General features: G+C 39.4%; 1 protein-coding gene across 1 annotated transcript in view; it reads right to left on the bottom strand.

The window, feature by feature from the left end:
* arid2 (AT rich interactive domain 2 (ARID, RFX-like)) overlaps positions 1–19,105 on the bottom strand; it is a 54,317-nt gene that overhangs the window by 27,421 nt on the left and 7,791 nt on the right. Inside the window, exons 5-11 of the mRNA XM_047017652.1 lie at positions 13,774–13,992; positions 13,442–13,509; positions 11,021–11,090; positions 10,473–10,723; positions 8,025–8,121; positions 7,460–7,669; positions 1,001–1,168 (exon numbers count right to left, since the gene is read on the bottom strand). Of these exons, the coding sequence (XP_046873608.1) occupies positions 1,001–1,168; positions 7,460–7,669; positions 8,025–8,121; positions 10,473–10,723; positions 11,021–11,090; positions 13,442–13,509; positions 13,774–13,992 (1,083 nt within the window). The remainder of the gene's footprint in view (positions 1–1,000; positions 1,169–7,459; positions 7,670–8,024; positions 8,122–10,472; positions 10,724–11,020; positions 11,091–13,441; positions 13,510–13,773; positions 13,993–19,105) is intronic.

The raw sequence follows: 19,105 nt of genomic DNA, 5'->3' as shown, positions 1-19,105 counted from the left end.
TTCTTTTGGTGAGCCATCTCACAAGCCCTACTTACATGGCGTCATGGAGCCAACCAGCTAGTTATTTAGCACTAGCGTTGCTACCTGCACCATCTATGCTTCCAATTGGTTGGTATCTTTCCATATTCCACAGATGTGTCCCTTAGTACATGCATACACACTAACATACACAGTATAAATATGTATGAAATTAATTGTTTGTCAAACTCTTACATTTTGCGTTTAAGATACATGTGCTCTTAAAATCTCATTTAGGAGCAGATATACACTCTTACCAGGGTCACCCAGCTCCGCATAAACTCATACCAATGCGCCATCGTGTATATATAACTGGACCTTGCAAGAAAACGCTTTAAATAACTTAATCTAGAATATTAATAATATATCTAAATCCAAAGCAATACCACATACAATGATTTAAAAATTTGCTATGTGATGTTGTAGTATTGCATCATTGTCATCACATTGCATTGTGCAAACCTGTGACTTAAGTTACAAACTGTATTATTAGTCCTGCAGAAAATGCGTTGGAATGCTGAAAACAGAAATTTTTTATTTGATTTTATATAGTGTAGGGTTTTGTCAACATTTTAAAGTTTAAATGGTGGCTGTAGCTGAGAGAAGGATTTGAAAGTTGAGGTTTAAGGGGATTTTAAAAAACCTACATTTGAAAACCATGTAAAAAATATTATGAATATTGATTTTTATTAATTCAAGCATAAGACGTAGAAAGCTGAATTATTTGATAGCCAAAAAGGTTTTAATAAGAGCTGAAAGGTGAGACAGAAGAAATAGAAGTTGGATAAAGATTCGAAGATGATGAAGCAGCATTCCAACAATAAGATATATTACTACTCTCATAATTTGTGTGTCGTTGTGATTTAAACATTTGCAATGTGATGTTGTAGTATTGCATCATTGTCATCACATTGAATTGTGCAAACCTGTGACTTAAGTCAAACTGTATTATTTGTCTGAAGATAAAGGCCATGCAACTTACCAGGCATGGGAGCCCCCTGCATTGGTGCAGGCACCTGCTCCACCAGCTGTGGCCGCACCTCTGCCGTCTGGCTGCTGCCAGCACTCTGGTGCTCCATTATCCTCACTGCCGTCAGAGCATCAGGTCCAAATGTGTGCAGGTCTACTGATACTAATCGCACCAGAAGGTCTGCCAAGGAAGAGAAGGGGATATACAAATGTACTCAAAACACAATCCTTGATATGAAGTTAAAAGTAGGAAGCCAGCCATTATCTTTAATATACCAGCATTCCACTGGCAGAAGACTCATGGGAACCAATGGGGGAAAAATGTATGCTACAATGAATATGCAGAACCCTTGACCTGAACATAGGAAGTAAAAGACCTTTCGGGCACTCTTGAATGTATGAGTTTTAAGTTGGGACGTGGTGTAAAATAAAAATAATACAATGATTTACAAATCTCATAAACCCATTATATTATTCATAATAGAACATATAAAACATGTCAAATGCTTAAACTGATGAAATGTAAAATTTTAAGTAAAAAATACGGTTATTTTGAATTTGATGGCAGCAACACGTCTCAAAAAAGTTGGGGCGGGGGCAATAAAAGGCTGGAAAAAGTGTGTTACAAAAAATAAACAGCCGGAGGAAAATTTTGCAACTAACTAGAGTCTCTCAGAAGTAAAGATGAGCAGGGGTTTTTCAATCTGCAAAAACCTGCATTTACATATTGTGGAACAATTTCAAAATAATGTTCATCAACATAAAATATTAGCTACTCCACTCAAGGTGCTCAGTGTATTTTAGTGGGCGTGTACCATTTCTCCGCAACTTCCTGCTGCGCCACAGAAATTAAATGGACTGTTCCTTATTATTCTCTATCGACATTATTTTTTGAAAATGAATTAATGTTATATTTTTATTGAGGAAAGTCCTTACTTCGATTTATTGCCCAGTCCTATCCAGGGTTTCCCGCAGCACTTTGCAGTTAAAGCAGCCGCCTTAACAACACACGCCTGCCACCTTTACTACGTTGTACGTTTTTTATTCATTTTTTTTATAAGCGATATTACACCAGAGTCCGCAAATAAAAACCCACAAGCAAAACTTTGTCAACTTAAATATTTATACACAAAAACATTATTTTTGTCTGATCAATTCCAATTCCATAGACGTGCGAATATAGACATAATAAATGTATTATGCCTATAGCCGAGACTGTTTAACTTACAGGGGAAAACGATACGTGCTAGCTGTAGGAGACTTCACTCCGCTTGAGAAGTACAAGGTGTGGCGTGTGAGCGAGTGAACTGGTTGAAATGCGTCTCACGGTCAATGTGTGAGGCTTGAAAACCCTGCAATGAGTTTGCTTGAGTTTAGATGTGTTTTGAGAAGGCTAGCCTACAACAGGGTTGCAAAAAAGGCAACACAGAAGACTAGTAGAGGCCGACTTACAAAATATATTTTATTATTTAGTAAAAACAATTATCTCCAGCCCCCCTCAGCCTGATTAACAACTGGCGCGTCGAAACCCTCCCTCTCCAGTTCCACCCCGGGACAGGGCCAACCCAAATTTTGCTGCGCAACCCACTCACGAGACAAGATTTAACAGGTGTTCCGTGTTCGCGCGTAGTGAGCTTGAGTGTTGCTTCACTCAGTGTATCTGCGCCTCGTTCATTACTGGTTACAACGTTAGCAGAACTACTTGGACGTTTCCTTCTCAGCGTGAGAAATACAATGTGTGGCGTGAGAGTGTGAATTGGTTGAAATGCGTGAGAGTTGGCAGCCCTGCTACAATAAAAAAAATATAGAGAGAAATATATATAATTCCACCCGCCAAAGTGGCTAGTAAGACTGACTGCTTTACCCGCCACAGCCGAAATCTACCCACATTTGGCGGGTGGGCGGGTGGCAATGTCATGTCCTGAGTATAGTAATATATATATATATATAATAAAGCATAAGTTGTACTGTTGTACTTAAAATGTGTATCATTTCATTTTAGTAATGGGTCCCCACTAATCAAATGAGTATTTGTGTGAATTTTGCAAAATATATGTTCATTTGGTCCCCATCAGCCATGTTCACTAGATTTTTCTGAAGTCCCCATAAACCATGGTCAGATCATAGATAGTTACCTACTTCGGAGATTTGAACGTGTGTATAGGCTTACAAGGCTATGGTTAGTTTACCTGATTTTTGTCATACCTCTAAGTACCTTTAGAAAGTGACGTTCGAAAACGTGGTCCCCGTCAGACATGAAAACCCGTAGGTGTGTGTGGGTGGGGACAGTATGTCAGAGGTATGCAGAACCGGAAAGCTTAAATGGTGTTTTAAGAGGAGAACACCCTCTTAAAATACCTGAGTGACAAAAAAGCTAAATTTATTTAGAGATATCGGTGGGGTTGGGGGGTCAGAGTGGAGGACGAAGGGAGGGGGGGTCAGTGTCAAGGAGGGAGGGACAAGCGAGGGGTTTGCAAGATGTCGGTCTGACTGGTCATGACTGAATAGCTCCGTCATGTGACTCCACTAATCACCTGTGTGAGAGACAGAGGTGCGTCTGTGTCCACTCACCAAAAAAGTCCACTCACCAAATTTCCATTCAGTCCAGGGTCCGGAACGGACCATGGTTTATTTTTCTGGCCCTTACCTCTCTCATTGACTCCCATTAAAAATTGACATGGGTTTAGGAAGGCACAGTGCCCGTGCCCCTGGGCATCTTTATCCCATAGACCAGAGTTCTGGGGGTAATTTTGTTCAAAGTGTCTATGCTTTGTGTCATAGTGACATTTCACAGTAGCTCTACCACTTTTGACAAGGGCAACCGTCTCATTGCAGATTAGACTAGGGATGCACCGATCCACCGTTTTTTAGTCCCGATACCGATGCCTGGGCTTTGTGTATCTGTCGATACCCGATACCGATCCAAAACCGTTGTTGAATTAATAATAAACTGTATACCTCCCACTTTATACCTTCCTTCCACCATGTGGAGAACACTAAAGGCACCAGACTTTCCTAACTAAGACAAAATAACAGGTGTAATCTACTGCATTCTTATTTATTTGTTATTTAAAAAACAATTGTGCATTCAAAATGCAAAAATAGAATGTAATCAAACGTAGGGCCTATTGAAATAAATAAAATGTAGCAGTAGAAACAAAATAGTGTATTGGTCAAACATACAATAGTAATCAAACAGCAACCAAACATTGTAAACAATGTTATTTATTTGCAGTCGCTGGTGTGTAAACCATGGAAGTTTTTAGCTTAAAGCATTGCACCGTGCAGTGTACAGCTCATGTTTAACCAGTGGACAGAAACTTAAAAGCAACATGGAGTGAGCCAAAGAGTTGGCTGTGTGGAGATATTTCACGCTTGCAACGCCAACTAGTTCGTCGGCTGTTTGCAATGTCTGCAAAGTAAATGTTTTGAGGGGTGGTGGTAGTACTGCAAAGTACAATAATACCAATTTAATCAAGCACATCCAAAAGCACAATGCAAGGAGCACGCCAATTTCCTACAGCTCAACGACTCTACTATACTGTATACAGTGTATAACGAGTAGCGTTGCACATATGTGATTGTTCGAATGCGGGTCTCACAGCGTAACGTTGCATATGCGATTTCGAAAATTCCAACGTGATATTTACTGATATACAAAAACTATGCGACAAACGCTGTATGGCTTCAACATGTACTAATGAGAAGGCTAACCGGTAACACTAGCATGCTAGTAGCATTGCTTCGAGTATTATGCTTGCTGTGCGCACCGTCGGAAATATTTAAAACTCACGCATCTAAAGGTTGCGTGGATCGGCCAGTGGATCGGCTACATTTTCCGATCCCCGATCCAGCTATTTTGTCAATATTGGGGCCGATATCCGATCTTAATATCGGATCGGTGCACCCCTAGATTAGACACATCGGTTTTGTGCTCCCCACCAGCAACACAAATGCGTACTTGTCAGTCCATTCTGTCTGAAATTTGCGATTTTCAGAATCAACTTTTCGCTGGGTTTTGTCAAGCGATGATTTTTGCTAAGGAAGAAACAGGTAGGATAGCTACCATTAGCAAATGGATTAGCCTGCGTTGTTGCGAATGACACACACAACCTGCGTTATCCACAGATGTTGAGGCCAATGTTGAGTGAGTGAGTTGTCATGGTGATTACAGTTATTACAGCTCCTGATTGGGGCTTTAGATTGGACACGGAAGATATAAAGGACATCTAGAGGGAAAGAAATATAGGCTATAGCACAAAATCACGCACCAATGAATTGCGTTTAGGTATTGCGGTCCGGATCGGAGTCAGTTTATTGAGTACCCACTGCAGACAGTAAAAGATACGCAGCAAGAAGAAACACTAGAGGTTCACGCTTGCGCGCATAGCAGGGCTCCAGACTGCGACCAAATCAGAGAATGTCTAATAAAAGAAGAACTCCCACTCTAAGGAAACTTCCGGGTTCTGAACTGGTTGCAGTTCCACTCAAGTTCCATATGAGGGCGCTAACGGTCGAGTGCAGAATGAATGGAGGTCTATGGAGCTATACCCCTCAAAATCCACTTTTCTCAGGATATAATTTTTTGGCTAGTAATTTGAATTCTGAAATCAAAAGGGGAGGCAAAAAAAAAACACACCGCAGGGTGTTGGATTTTTTAAAAGTCGCCTTTCTGTTCTAAAAAGCCTTTGAAAATGGCACTGACGTCATACACAACGTACAACCAGAGCTACTTCTTGACGGCAAGTTCTGGTTACTTCCACTTTTCTCTCGAGACATCGACAACACAGCTGACAGGTTAGGCTCTCCCTGTTAATACACATGCTAGAAAGAGTTTTGGCTTGCTAATGTTGTTGCTAATGTTGCTAATGCCCTGACATTCTGGTTCTGCTTCAGATGCCATCAAGCGGGATCTCTGGTCGTAGTCAGTCCTTCACTAACCAATCAGCATTCGTTAGCAGAATGCTAGCATGTTATGGGCAACAACGACCTACCCTGTAAGAAATCGAAAGGACATAAGTACTCGTTCATTCACCTTTTGACCTGTAATCCATGTTGAACATGCAAAAACTACAATCAAATCTGAGATTTATCAACGACATTCAGGCGAAAGAGACAAATTTAGCCGTTTAGCTCCATAGAGTCCCATTCATTTTGCACTCGACCGCGATCACTCCCAGTGGAACTATGGTGGAACTGCAACAAAATTCGGTACAATGGGGCTTAATAGGGAGTGGGCAGGCTCTCCTTAAACAGGCTCTGACCAAATGGTCGCATTTTGCGACCAGTTTTTGAGACAAGCATTTTTTACAAACCCTCGCGCATGTGCGACCTACAAATTTTGAATTAATTGGGTGTGCACAATGTCAGCACACGTTAGCAACGACGCATAGATACGACGTTCTAGTAAGACAGCGATATCAGTGTTCCTTCTGCATTAGTACCGTAGCTAAAAGTCTAGGAAAGTTTAGGCTATTTTTCGCTAGGTTCCTAAGAATGTCGTAATCTGCCAGACAAGTGGGTTCCCCTTCGTTCTTTTGGTGAGCAGTTTCACGAGCGCTTCTTACCCGGCGTCATGGAGCCTAGCAGCTAAATACTTATTTAGCAATAGTGTTGGTACTGTATCCCTGCCTGTGTTTGAGCTGTTGCGCTGTTATCCTCAGCAAGTAGGGGAGTCATATGGCTGAGCGGTGAGGGAGTCGGGCTAGAAATCAGAAGGTTGCCGGATCGATTCCCCACCGTGCCAAATGACGTTGTGTCCTTGGGCAAGGCACTTCAGCCTACTTGCCTCGGGGGGAATGTCCCTGTACTTACTGTAAGTCGCTCTGGATAAGAGCGTCTGCTAAATGCCTAAATGTAAATGTAAGTATCGTGTTGTGGTGTCGGAGGACTGATTGAAAAGTGCATAATACATTTAAGTCATTTATCTGAGACTTATATGTACAGTACGTAATTTCATATTAAATAATGTATTTAAACTCAAGCGTATATGGTGCGTCGCTGTATATCAGTTGTAAAAATTACAGTAAAAAAAACGGACCCATCTGCAACCGACGCAGGCACACCAGACAATTTCCCCAGAAATTGTTCCAGGGGCAATTCTAGGATCAGACCTTTAGGGGTGCTCAGCCCCCAATGAGAATGTGACATGAATACAGTGCCTTGCAAAAGTGCTAACCGTAAACCTCCTTGCTAATATAAATCCCTAATTTCCCTGGATATCAATTGATACATGTATGTATTATTATGCAAAATATTGAATGAAAAAACTAAGGATGGCCCTTTCTTCATGAACTACCAGCATCAAATGATAATATTTAAAAAATGATTATTTTTAGGGGTGCTGAGATTAAATTTAGGGCTTGAGTAGCGCCCCCCCCCCCCCCCCCCCCCAAAAAAAAAATGTATTCAGGCCAAAACCAAAGTTAACCCACCATGCTGATCCATACCAGCCTACCATGTGGTATCTTACCTACGCTCCTATCCACAGAAGCAATCTTGCTGCAGGGGATTTCTCCCAGCTCCGCCAGTAGGTAGAGTACCTCCAGGGAAGCCATGAGGAGCATGAGGTCTGGCAGGGAGAGCAGGCCAATCACCTCCTTGTAAGAGTCATGGTCCACATACTCGCAGATCAGCATGCCATTATCCTCAACCTTGCTCAGGTTGCCCAAGATCTCCATGGCTAAGAGTGAGAACCAAGATCAAAAGGTCATGAGGGTACATAACCCAGACTGGAGGCTTGTGCATGATTTACTTTATGATATAACAAAACCAATTGGTGTCAGTTTACTAGAAGTATTCACATTCACAGCAAAACAGACAAGACTAAGAAAAACACTTAAGACACACTTTTTTGTGGTATGCATCAACCCATTTGGTATGTTCTATGATTATCTGGTAACTGGCATGTTTAACCAAGTCGCCACTAACCAAGCATGTTTGGCCCAACTGAACTGAACATGTAAAATAGAGTAACACAACTTACATTATTATGTAAGTAGAAATAATGATGAAAGACATGCAAACATGGCACTCACCCCTCATTTTGAGAAACCTGTCCCTGGACATCAAGCATTTGGTGATGGTGTGAAACATTATGTGGGTAGTCCGAAAATCAACTGGATCTAATTGGAGCTGTAAGGGGGAAAAAAACTGATTACAGTAAAAACACTCAAAGCTCTTTTGTAAGTTCTTTGTGATACATTAGGTTTTGTGTACTTAACACAATAATGCATACAGTTAATTAGGCTATAAAAAAGAGCCCGACCCATAAAGGATTTTTAAGGCCGATACCAATATTTGGTCATTTAAAAATCTGATATTCCGATATATCGGCCGATATTAATTTATTTCTTTTTTATCCAGAAACGTGTTACAAAACAAACTGATTTTACTAACATTAGTTATTTGTTGTTACATTTTTTAATCATTATATTAGTCATATTAGTCATTTTTAGCAGACGTTCTTATCCAGAGCAACACAGTAAGTACAGGGACTTTCCCCAAGGCAGGTAGGGTGAAGTACCTTGCCCAAGGACACGTCATTTGACACGGCCTGAATCAAACCGGCAGCCTTCTTATTAATAGCCCGAACTGCTCAGCCATCTGACTACTTTTATTATTTCCTCACTAAAATAATATGATAATGCAGTTTCAAAATAAACTTGTTAGTTTTATTGTCACAACAGAACAGAGGAACATCAAAATATATTAAAGTTCTGATTAATAAAATGTATAAAATACAAACTTTAGATATTAAACTTAAAATCCCTTGAACAAATAAATAAATAATATATTGGCCGATAATATCGGCCCGCCGATAATATTGGTCGGGCTGTACTCTAAAATCTGACTTGTGTTGTTGTCTTAGTGTTACACAGGGCTCGAAATTAATTTTGTAGGGCACAAACGTTTCACTTGTCTATGCAAAAAAGTGACTTGTCCGGGTAAAGATCATTTTATTAAGAATTCTGTTGACGTTAGCTAGCTAGCGTCGGCAGCTGTGTACCTAGCAAGCATGAGCAGCATTTGTATCAGTTAAATGTGCATAGTTAAATATCAGCTAATATTCCTTTTAAAAGGATCCTTTGGTAAATCAGCCTCTGCCGGGTAGAAAATGAAATTGTAGAAAGAAAAAAATAGTCGACACCAACATTTAAATTTCGTGGCAAAATCCATTGTAATGTCAACATTATTTTAGATATAGTAGAAGTTTAGCTAGCTTGCAAATACTGAGGATAGCCTTGTCTACCGAAGTTGAGTTGGCCAATTTCATTAACGCAATAGCTAGCAAACTAACGTTAGCTAGCTGTATATAACATTTCACTGGGACTAGCAGCTGTTTGATTTATTGAAATGATTATGGTATGTTATGTTCTTCTAGCCATTTGCCTACTTTAGCAAGTCACAGTATTTCCTAGCTCTGATAGTGTAACTGAGACGACACAGTAAATAATTCCTCTTTCAAGTAATAAGCCCCCGTTCAAGTGTTGAGCATTAAATTAGCTGCACGGTCTGTAGAGATCTTGGGACAAAGCCACTTTTATGTTTTGCTAATGCAAAATTTGGTCAAATAAAATCGGTAAACAGACGTAATGATTGGCACCTAACGGGAAGTTACATGGCATTTTATTTTGTTTGAGTTTTAACTTGTCCAGTGGGGCAAGTACATTTCTCTTCCACTTGCCCTACAAAAAACTCCACTTGTCCCGGACAAGCCTTAATGTCGAGCCCTGTGACTGGTTTAAAACTAACACGACACTCCATAAGAATATAGTATTTTGGCAATTCTGACCATCTCAAAGTAGTAAAAGCCTACCTCATGATTAAAGAAAACGTGACAGTATATTGCCATATTTATTTCTGCTACATTCAAGAAATAAGTATTCCAATCAAGACCAAAACACATTGATGGCTCTTGAACTCTTGTACTTGCTGTGAAATATTTTACTGTTGATTGTTCTTCTACAGGTACAGTTTTGCACTTTTTGGGGTTCATGTTGTTTTAATTTGTAACTTGTATAACTGCATGCTCTTATGGGTCTTCCCTTTGGCACTTGTTTAGTTTTTCACAATGTATGCTTCATGTTTTGGGTGCTTGCAATGTTTGGGACTACCTCGTTGTTATTATCAGTGACCTAGGCTCTTTTGTAAAGCCCTCTCTTGGAAGTCGCTTTGGATAAAAGCGTCTGCTAAATGCATAAATGTAAATGTAATGGCTGACCAACAGCATCAAGATTCTACCGTTCACTAGTGGCTAGAGTTGCCCAAAATAATCATATTGTCATATGATTCATACAATCATACAATGTAATCATACGCATTTCACACTGAAGTTATTTCAAACTGTCCTTTGAAATAATTTACAAAACAGAGGTTATAAAACAAGACTAATTTTATGTCCCGTGTCAGCCGGCAAGGCAGTTTCACAAAACCAACAAGGATGAGACCCCCATATCATTTTGACTAATGGAGTTTACACTCACCTCTCCTGCCATGTTACCCAGAGTGTCCAATCCCAACTGTCGAAGGGAGATGAAGTTGCAGTGGGCACAAAGCAGGAGGAAGCGCAGGCAGGTGCGGTTAATTGCCAACAATTTGACATTTGCCTCCTCAAATGAGAGGTTCCGTAGGATGACTGCCACCTGCAAGACGCGCTGCCCCTCCATGTCACTGATGCCAAGGTCACGAAGAGGATGGAAGAGAGCATTGCAACGTTCGTCCCATAACATGCCATCTGTGTCAAGATAACAGCATGAGAATAACAGCAGGGTCGTTCCATTTTTATTAATTTACATATATTTTATACAAATGTCGCATCAAGTTTCTGAAACTAGTTGTTTAAACTTTTGACAGATCTTTGATGGAAGCTTTCTTTCAAAAGTATTAATTGGTTTCATCGGTGCATTTTTTCGTTTGTTGATCTTCAGGTCCAAGTTGTCCATTTACCGTTATACAATCACCAACATGTATCCTGTCGAAGCATCAATTAAAGCATGTTTTTTGGACAATTATACTTTCAGTACTAACTTACCCTGTCCAGGACTGCCCTTGTCCCAAATGAGGTCCCTGACTTCAGCATCCTCCACAACATCCTTCCAAAACTGTGGAAATTAGTTTTGAGTTGGATTAGTGTGGAATTGTATACAAAAAATGTACCATCAAAATCCAAGGTCATATTAATTAATACATTTAAAAAAGCAACAACTTTTGCCTATTCTCTGAGAACTTCGTTTTTGGAAGTTCTCTAAATCCTATTGGGCAATGTAACCACTCTGCAACTATCAAACAAGCACAAACAGATTTTCAATAGTAACTAAACACCAAAACCTAAATACTCACACGCATCCATTCAAGGTTTTTTTTGCCCCTAGTGGTTAAAATCTACCCCTGAGATACTCTGACTCTTCCTAGGGAGGGGTTGTGTCTGAAGTAGCCTCCCCCAAGATGTGCTAGCTGGTAACACCCCTAGGCTAGGAGATTGGAGATGCCCTCGTCAGATTACCAGTTGATAATTTTAATCAAAAACCAAACTGCAGTCTGAAACAAGTAGGAATGCACCAAATCCAGGATTTGGTTTCGGCCGAATATTGGGCTTTTTGACAGGGTTCGGATTTGGCCGAACCTTCGAAAAAAAATAATTCCACCGAATCCGAACCCTACGCTTGCACTACGTGTGCTATTTTGGTCGACATAATGACGCTGCCGTTCATTACGGGAAGGTTTTTACTAGTGGTGGGCATAGATTAAAAAAAATTATCTAGATTAATCTCACTGTAATCTTGGCATTAATCTAGACTAAAAGGGCTAATTTGAATTACGCCGAAGGCATTCAGAATGTGTGTGCTACCCAAATAATTACTAAAAGTAAGTCTTTGAGAACGGGTTTTTCAAGCCAGGTGGCGCATTAGACCAGGGCTCATCTCCTGTTTCCAAAATGCATCGCAAACTGCTTGAGAAAGCTGTTCTACTATGATAATTGGTGATGAAAATAAATGATGTTCAATATGATGTACTTGTGTTTATTAACTGTTTATTAGATTAATTAGCTTGGCTGATAGAGCTGTGCTGACGGGCTTGCCTCGGTTGCACTCAAACATAGTAGTTTGATGACGAATCTTCCCCTGAGCTACATCAGTGCTTGGCCCAGCATTTTCCTTATTAGCTAAGTGATGCTTTGCGTTTAGGTGGTATTTGAGAACTCCTACAGTAAACTAATTCCGCATAGCACAAGGTGCAAACAACCTTAGTCTTGTCAAGGTTTCCACTGGGAAGCTTCTTAAAAATACATTTTTCCTGAAGGAAACCAGGCAGCTGCATCCATGTTAACACGTCATGTTTGATGTGATAACACAAGGAATACACACAGGTTCGAAGACTCGTTCTCTCCCCCTACAGTGCAATTTGGCTAGGTATACATCCGCGCTAAAATATCAAGGTGAAAGTCATCATAGCTTGCGTAGTATAGACCCAGATCTTGTGATAGGGTAAACATAGGAACATGTATTTGTCAAAATAGTTTTTCCCACTTGTCTTCCTGGTATAACGTTGCTTAGTATTTTTTGGGATTCGCTGCATCCCTAGAAACAAGCCACATGCTTGAACTATTACAGGGTGTCTACGGGTATAAACAAGTTAAATTTAAGACTTTTAAGAGACCTTTTAATACCATTTCTAAATTAAATTTAAGACCAAACTTACAATGGAAATACAAGTGGAAATCTTTCCAAATAAACACACTGATGTCTGTTCGAAATGAAACAGTATGGTAAAATGACAATAATAGGTTGAGTTTAAGTACATTGACTAAATGTGTGTAACTGCTCAGAGGTCAGATGGCATTGTTGGCTCTGGATTTCCTATAGTAACATCCAGCGTTGTAGCGTTGACATTGTTGATAGCGATGGAAATGGTGGGGCAGAAACTAGCACTTGCAGGCTTCTGGCGTGCCCTTCGTAGTCTCTGTGTTTTTTGCTCTGCACGTGCGATTCCATCGCTCTGATCCCCATTGTCCCAAGTTTGAAATTCTTTCGACACGCAGTTTGCTTCATAAGCATTTCCAGGCACCAACCTTAACCAAGAATACTCGTTCTTTTCAAGCCATTTGTAATTGAACTTTAATTTCCCAATGTTTGTAAGTTGAGTGGCTATCAACCATTGGTGTATTACCTGTATTGCCGATGCTTTACGTCATCAAAATCTGCGCAGTAGGCTACGCTCTGACCTAACCATAGACAACGCAGCGCATATAGCCTACAAAAAAAAATATTCGACCTGACAGAACAGATTGCCTGCATTGTCGAAGTGACATGACACAAAAAAAATGTTCACCCATCCAATCTGAATTTAAGACAATGTAATACTTTTTAAGGCCTTATTTTTTGGAAAAGTGATTAAAGACTTAAGACTTATTAAGGACCCGCGGCCACCACAGGACGGCCATTGTCAACTTTACCTTCACAAAGTCACGTGTAGTTTTCTCCTTCCAGTCCATCCCAAATACAGCTGAGAAAGTACCTAATGCTGAAAAGACATACAGAAACCGTTAACGCAAGCATTTCTCCCTGCCATACATACAAACCTGCAGTGACACACACTCTTAATTATCCATACTTAGATCACATTAAAAACTATTTACAAGAATGGGATTTTAATAGAATTATGAAGCTATATTTTTAAGTTATATATTGTGATAAACATAGCTTTAAACCTGTTAACGATTAGAACCTAACATTTAAGGTCATTGTCAACAGGTAAAAACGTTCAAGGGTCATAGTGAATACTTACAATCATCAAAAACCCCTGCATGTGCCAGCAACAATGTGATGAGTTTGGGATCTTTCTCCAGTTGCATGGCATGCTTGCTCTCATTGGAGAGGAGAGTGCAAACATTGACCGCAAAGTCCACTTCATTGGGCAGTCCAGACAGGAGAGAGAGCACCAGTTTGTTGTAGTCACATGTTGGTGCAAACTCTGTGGACAGTCCATAGCTTTGGCGGAGATAGTCTGTTGACGAGAGACAAAACATCAAATGTGTGTCAGAATGCAAAACATTAAACAATGATTAGCGTTTAAATGTCTGGAATGGGGTATTATGGGGCTATAATATCATTTTACCATATTTTCCAGACTATAAATCACACTTTTTTGCATAGTTTGGCTGGTCCTACGACTTAGTCAGGTGCAACTTGTATATCAAAATAATATATATTATTGAACATGTTCTTAAATGTTAATTCATACTGACTGACATGAACCAACGAGTTCAACGGATTCAGTGATGTGGAATGAGATCGGGAGCTTGGTGAACTAGCTTACCAGTAACTTGCTTGTTGGACTCATTAGCTTATGTTAATTTGGCCTATTCAGCCTCCCAGGTATGTTCTTTATGCTATTGTGTAGCTGAATAACTGTTAATGTGTTACGTTAACATACTGGACACCTATTCAGCTCGTTGTTCTGTGTGCTATTGTGTAGTTGAATAACCTGATTAAATGTATGTTCTTGGTCTTGGATTTTGTGGAAAAAAAAATCAATATGAATGCGACATAGTCTAGTGTGACATAAGTTTTTTTTCATTTTCATGACGCATATTTTGACTGATGCGACTTATACTCCGGAGCGACGTATAGTGTGGAAAATACGGCACCTTTAATGGCCATTGCATACCTAAAATCACCCACATCCCACATTTTCTGTGTGTAACTTAAGTTGGACATAACTGGGTACAATTGGATGTGGTTTCAAACGAACAAACCAATTATAGAGTACAGACCACAATTAGTTAATTGGGGGGTCAGATGGCTGAGCGGTTAGGGAATCAGAAGGTTGCCGGTTCGATTCCCGTCCCTGAAATTTACGTTGTGTCCTTGGGCAAGGCACTTCTCCCTACTTACCTCGGGGGAATGTCCCTGTACTTACTGTAAGTCGCTCTGGATAAGAGCGTCTGCTAAATGAGTAAATGTAATGTATCCATGTGATGCTCTCTTGCTTTCCTGAATATATGAGTCAATTTGTCAGGTATTGGTAGTCTATTTGAAATCCTACTATTTTCTGTTGGTTTGTTCTTACATGTACGTACGTTCCCTAACTATTTGGGAACACAGTCAATTTGGAAGTTAATCTGAAGTAACTTTTGGCATTATCCAATTCCCACTCCTTATTGGAAATTGAATAATGCCCAATTGGAAAATGCTACATAAAAACTGGATGGGAGGACCAATTAGTCAATAAAACTACCTGTGTCTAAGCTGTTGTCTGTCCATTAAGCGATGTGCGTCTCCATCAGGGGCCAATACAATAAACATTGCAATGCATTGCTAATGATCTGATACATTAAAGATAAATATGAAGAAACTACTCATGCATGCTATACGATGTGATTCATCCCTGTTGCAACGCAGTGTGATTCAACAGGAGTTTGCGACACAATGCGATTCAATATTATGCAAAATAATAGGATGCTATGCAATTCAATATGCAATTCCATACGCATAAAAAACGAACTTTATACTTAATATGTCAAGAACCCCACACCCTTAAACCACAGTGTGTACAAAAAATACCGAAATAAACTAAATCAGCTCATGAAAACTGCGAAGAATACGACCACAAGAAGTTCACTGATGCTACTAGCAATATCAAGCAAACATGGAAACTGATTAATGTACTAAATTGTGACACAAGTAAAACAACTGGTCCAAACAAAATTAAAATTGGCAACTAAATTGCCGAAAATAAAGATGACTTCTGTGATAAATGTAATGATTTCTTTGTTAATATTGGGCCTTCTCTAGAAAGTAAAATACAAAGCGGACCACAAGACCCTCTAAGCTACATAACATTACAAGTAGAATCTAAATGATATCCTGTACAAACACCAGTATGGCTTCCGGAAGGGCTACTTCACTTAATGGACAACATTTTTTCAGCGATAAATAGCAAAAAGTACACCATAGGAGTTTTTCCTCGACCTGTCTAAGACATTTGACACTGTAAACCATTCCATCTCACTGAACAAACTTAAAAGATATGGCATTAATAAATCAGCAATAAAATGGTTCTTATCTATCCGACAGACAGCTATACGTAAGTCTTAATGACACTTGTTCAACACTGAAAACAATACAATGTGGAGTACCACAAGGTTCAATCCTTGGTCCTTTGCAATTTCTAATCTATATCAATGACCTAGCGCAAGCTTCCTCTATTATCTTCTCCATCTTATTTGCTGATGACTCAAATCTCTTTCTTTCCCAATCTAACTTTGACACCCTAGTAAACTTAGCTAATCAAGAATTACATTTTATTATCACCTGGTTTGAGGCAAACAAACTATCAGTCAATGTTAAGAAGACACCACCTTATATTCTGTAATAAAAATGAAACCTACGATAGAAACGCAAAAATATTTCTAAAACATCTGCCCCTTTCACAAGAATGTCAAGTTCTTGGGCATAATCATAGAACCATCATTTGACTTGGAAAGCACATGTTAGGTAAAAAAATATATCGAAAACCATTGGTATTGTTGGAAGAATTAAAACGTCTTACACAAAAAAAGCATTACCACTATATATAATAGCTTGATATACCCATATTTGACCTACGGAAATATTGTCTGGGGATGTGCATACAAAACTACACTGCAGCCCCTAGTACTACTATAGAAAAGATTTGTTTGTACCGCAACTGGTTCTGATTTCTTCGCCCATTCAGCGCCTATATTTACAAAGCTTAGGATTTTGAATATTTTTGATATAGACGTCAGCTCACACTTTTTAGAATGCAATTTTTTAGCTATTCCCTTCCTGACACATTTGATGGTTTCTTAAATCTGAATTCCCGATTCCACACTTATGAAACTCGACAAAGGTCCTATTTACATATTCCCCTAGTTAGAACGACCCTAGCCCAAATGAGTGTTCAATATAAATGTGTAATTAATTGGAGTAACCTTCCCCTCCATTTAAAGAGTTTTACGTCCATGATAAGCTATAAATGTAATGTCAAAAACTACTTTCTTTCATTCCCCAGCCCCTAAGTAAAGGCCCTATATTGAATAGAATTAAGAATTTATATTTTATTTACGTTCCATAAAAGTCTCTATTGCACGATTATATTTTCATCCTTCTTCTCTTTTGTTTACCTATGGTTGTAAGTAGTAAAGTTTGTAGTTAATTTAATGCTTTGTTTACTTATATTACGTAGCTTTATATCAACTGTAATTGTGTAATTGTAAATCTTATAAATTGTTGCCTAGAAAATAGTTCCATGAAATAATTTTGTTATGACTACTTTTGATAGATTGTTAAACTGTAATGTACAATCAGTATTAAACGGGGGAGATCCCTAATACACCACTGCGGCTTTTCTTTTCCCGTATGCACGTTTCCTTTTACTGTTATTGTTAATTGACATATGTATGTTTTTAATATGTGCAAAAGAAATACATCTAATCAAAATATGGTACAGAACAATATTTTGATATTACTTTGGCTCTGAAGCAGACAGCAACTCAAATTGACAAAATGCCCTTTTTATTTCACATTTGTTTCTCTAGCACTGCAACTCAAGCATGCCATTTGTGTCGTTTTTGTTTCTAAAAACCCCGACTATTTAACAAATAGGTCTTTTCACAAGTCCTTTGCAGTGTAAAAAAAAAGTATCTGACAGGCATGACCTTGCCTTACAATACATGCTTTTCCTGATAAACAATTTCAAACGGGTGATTGACAGGGTTTTTGGGGTATTTCACACTGTTCCTTTAGGTCTCCGAATAGGGTATATAACATTGGTTGGGCTGAAAATGGCCCAGGTGCTGTTCTATGCCCCGATGCTTCCTGTGAATTTGTCCCGGGAAACAAACGCTAGGTTTTCTCCTTTTATGGTTTGCTCATGAGTATATAAATGAGCTGCACGCTGATTGGTTGGTTTACAACGAGTGATGCTACGGAGCAAAGACGCAGCACAGCCAACACAGCACTCACTGAAACAAGAAGGTGGAGACTTGAAATAAAAACTTACAAATAAATGTATTGTGTCTACACAACGCTGTTTAACAGATTGACTAGATATCATTTGAAATTATTACGTTAGTTGTTTACACTTCTGTTGTCGAAGCAAACAGGATCGACTTAGGTGGGTAACGTTAGCACTACAGCTTCGCGAACAACTATCATGATTCAACTCAGCTTCAGTTAGCTCTAGATATCTTGCTGAAAAATAGATATGGACAAACATGCAGACATCCCAAGTCTCCCGGGAGTTCTGGGAGTCTCCCGCATTTCAATAGCGGCTCCCGGACCTTGTAACCAAGGTCAAATTCTTAGGATAAAAAGGTATAATTGTTATCTCTAATGAAAGGTGGTACTTAGAACTATCATATATAATAGCTAAATCCCACATTAGTATAACTGAAACACAAAAACTGAAGCATGAACAAATTGGAGTGCTTTATCTGATTCCCAGGATTGGCGCACAAAGAACACTGTTTTTGTCAACATTATTGCGCAATCGACTTTTATTTTGAAGGCTCCACCAAAACATAACAAATGGGGTATCGCCATTTACAGCTAGCGCTAAGCTAGAAGGCTAACAAGCTTATATCAGAGCCTGTCGAAGGCAGTTTGAGATATTGGTTTAGAACGAGTGTGGGGGGGGCAGGGGGGGGAGGACGCACAGACCTAGATGGCTTTAGAAGGCTGTCAACGGGGAATGGAAGCTCCTATTGGGTGAAACAAGATGTCAATCTAAAGGGCAGAGTGTAGCGGCCATTTTAAGACTATCCCCGCGTTTGTACTCGACCCACATCTCCTCCTATGAGCGATAGTGCGTGAGAGACTGAAATAAAAATAATTGGCAAAGGAAGAAAGAAGCAACAAGATCGTGGCTATGTGTGGATATAATTCATTGTTTGGACAACTTCTCGACATGGTTAGATACTTTGGACCTTCGGGAATACGCAGATGAGGTTTTGATGGGTTGTGTGCATACCTGGAACATTCCGAAGTAATCGTAGGTAAGTAGTAACTTTTTTCTCTGACTTTGCTGAAGGAACGGTCACCTGACAAAGATGTTGACGGTACTTGCTGTTGCGAGTTGTCTTGAATTGGTTTAT

This window comes from Hypomesus transpacificus, unplaced genomic scaffold (genome assembly GCF_021917145.1).
Source record: "Hypomesus transpacificus isolate Combined female unplaced genomic scaffold, fHypTra1 scaffold_62, whole genome shotgun sequence".
NCBI classification, from domain to species: domain Eukaryota; kingdom Metazoa; phylum Chordata; class Actinopteri; order Osmeriformes; family Osmeridae; genus Hypomesus; species Hypomesus transpacificus.
The sequence above is the reverse complement of the archived record's forward strand: the minus strand, read 5'-3'. Positions and strand labels throughout refer to the sequence as shown.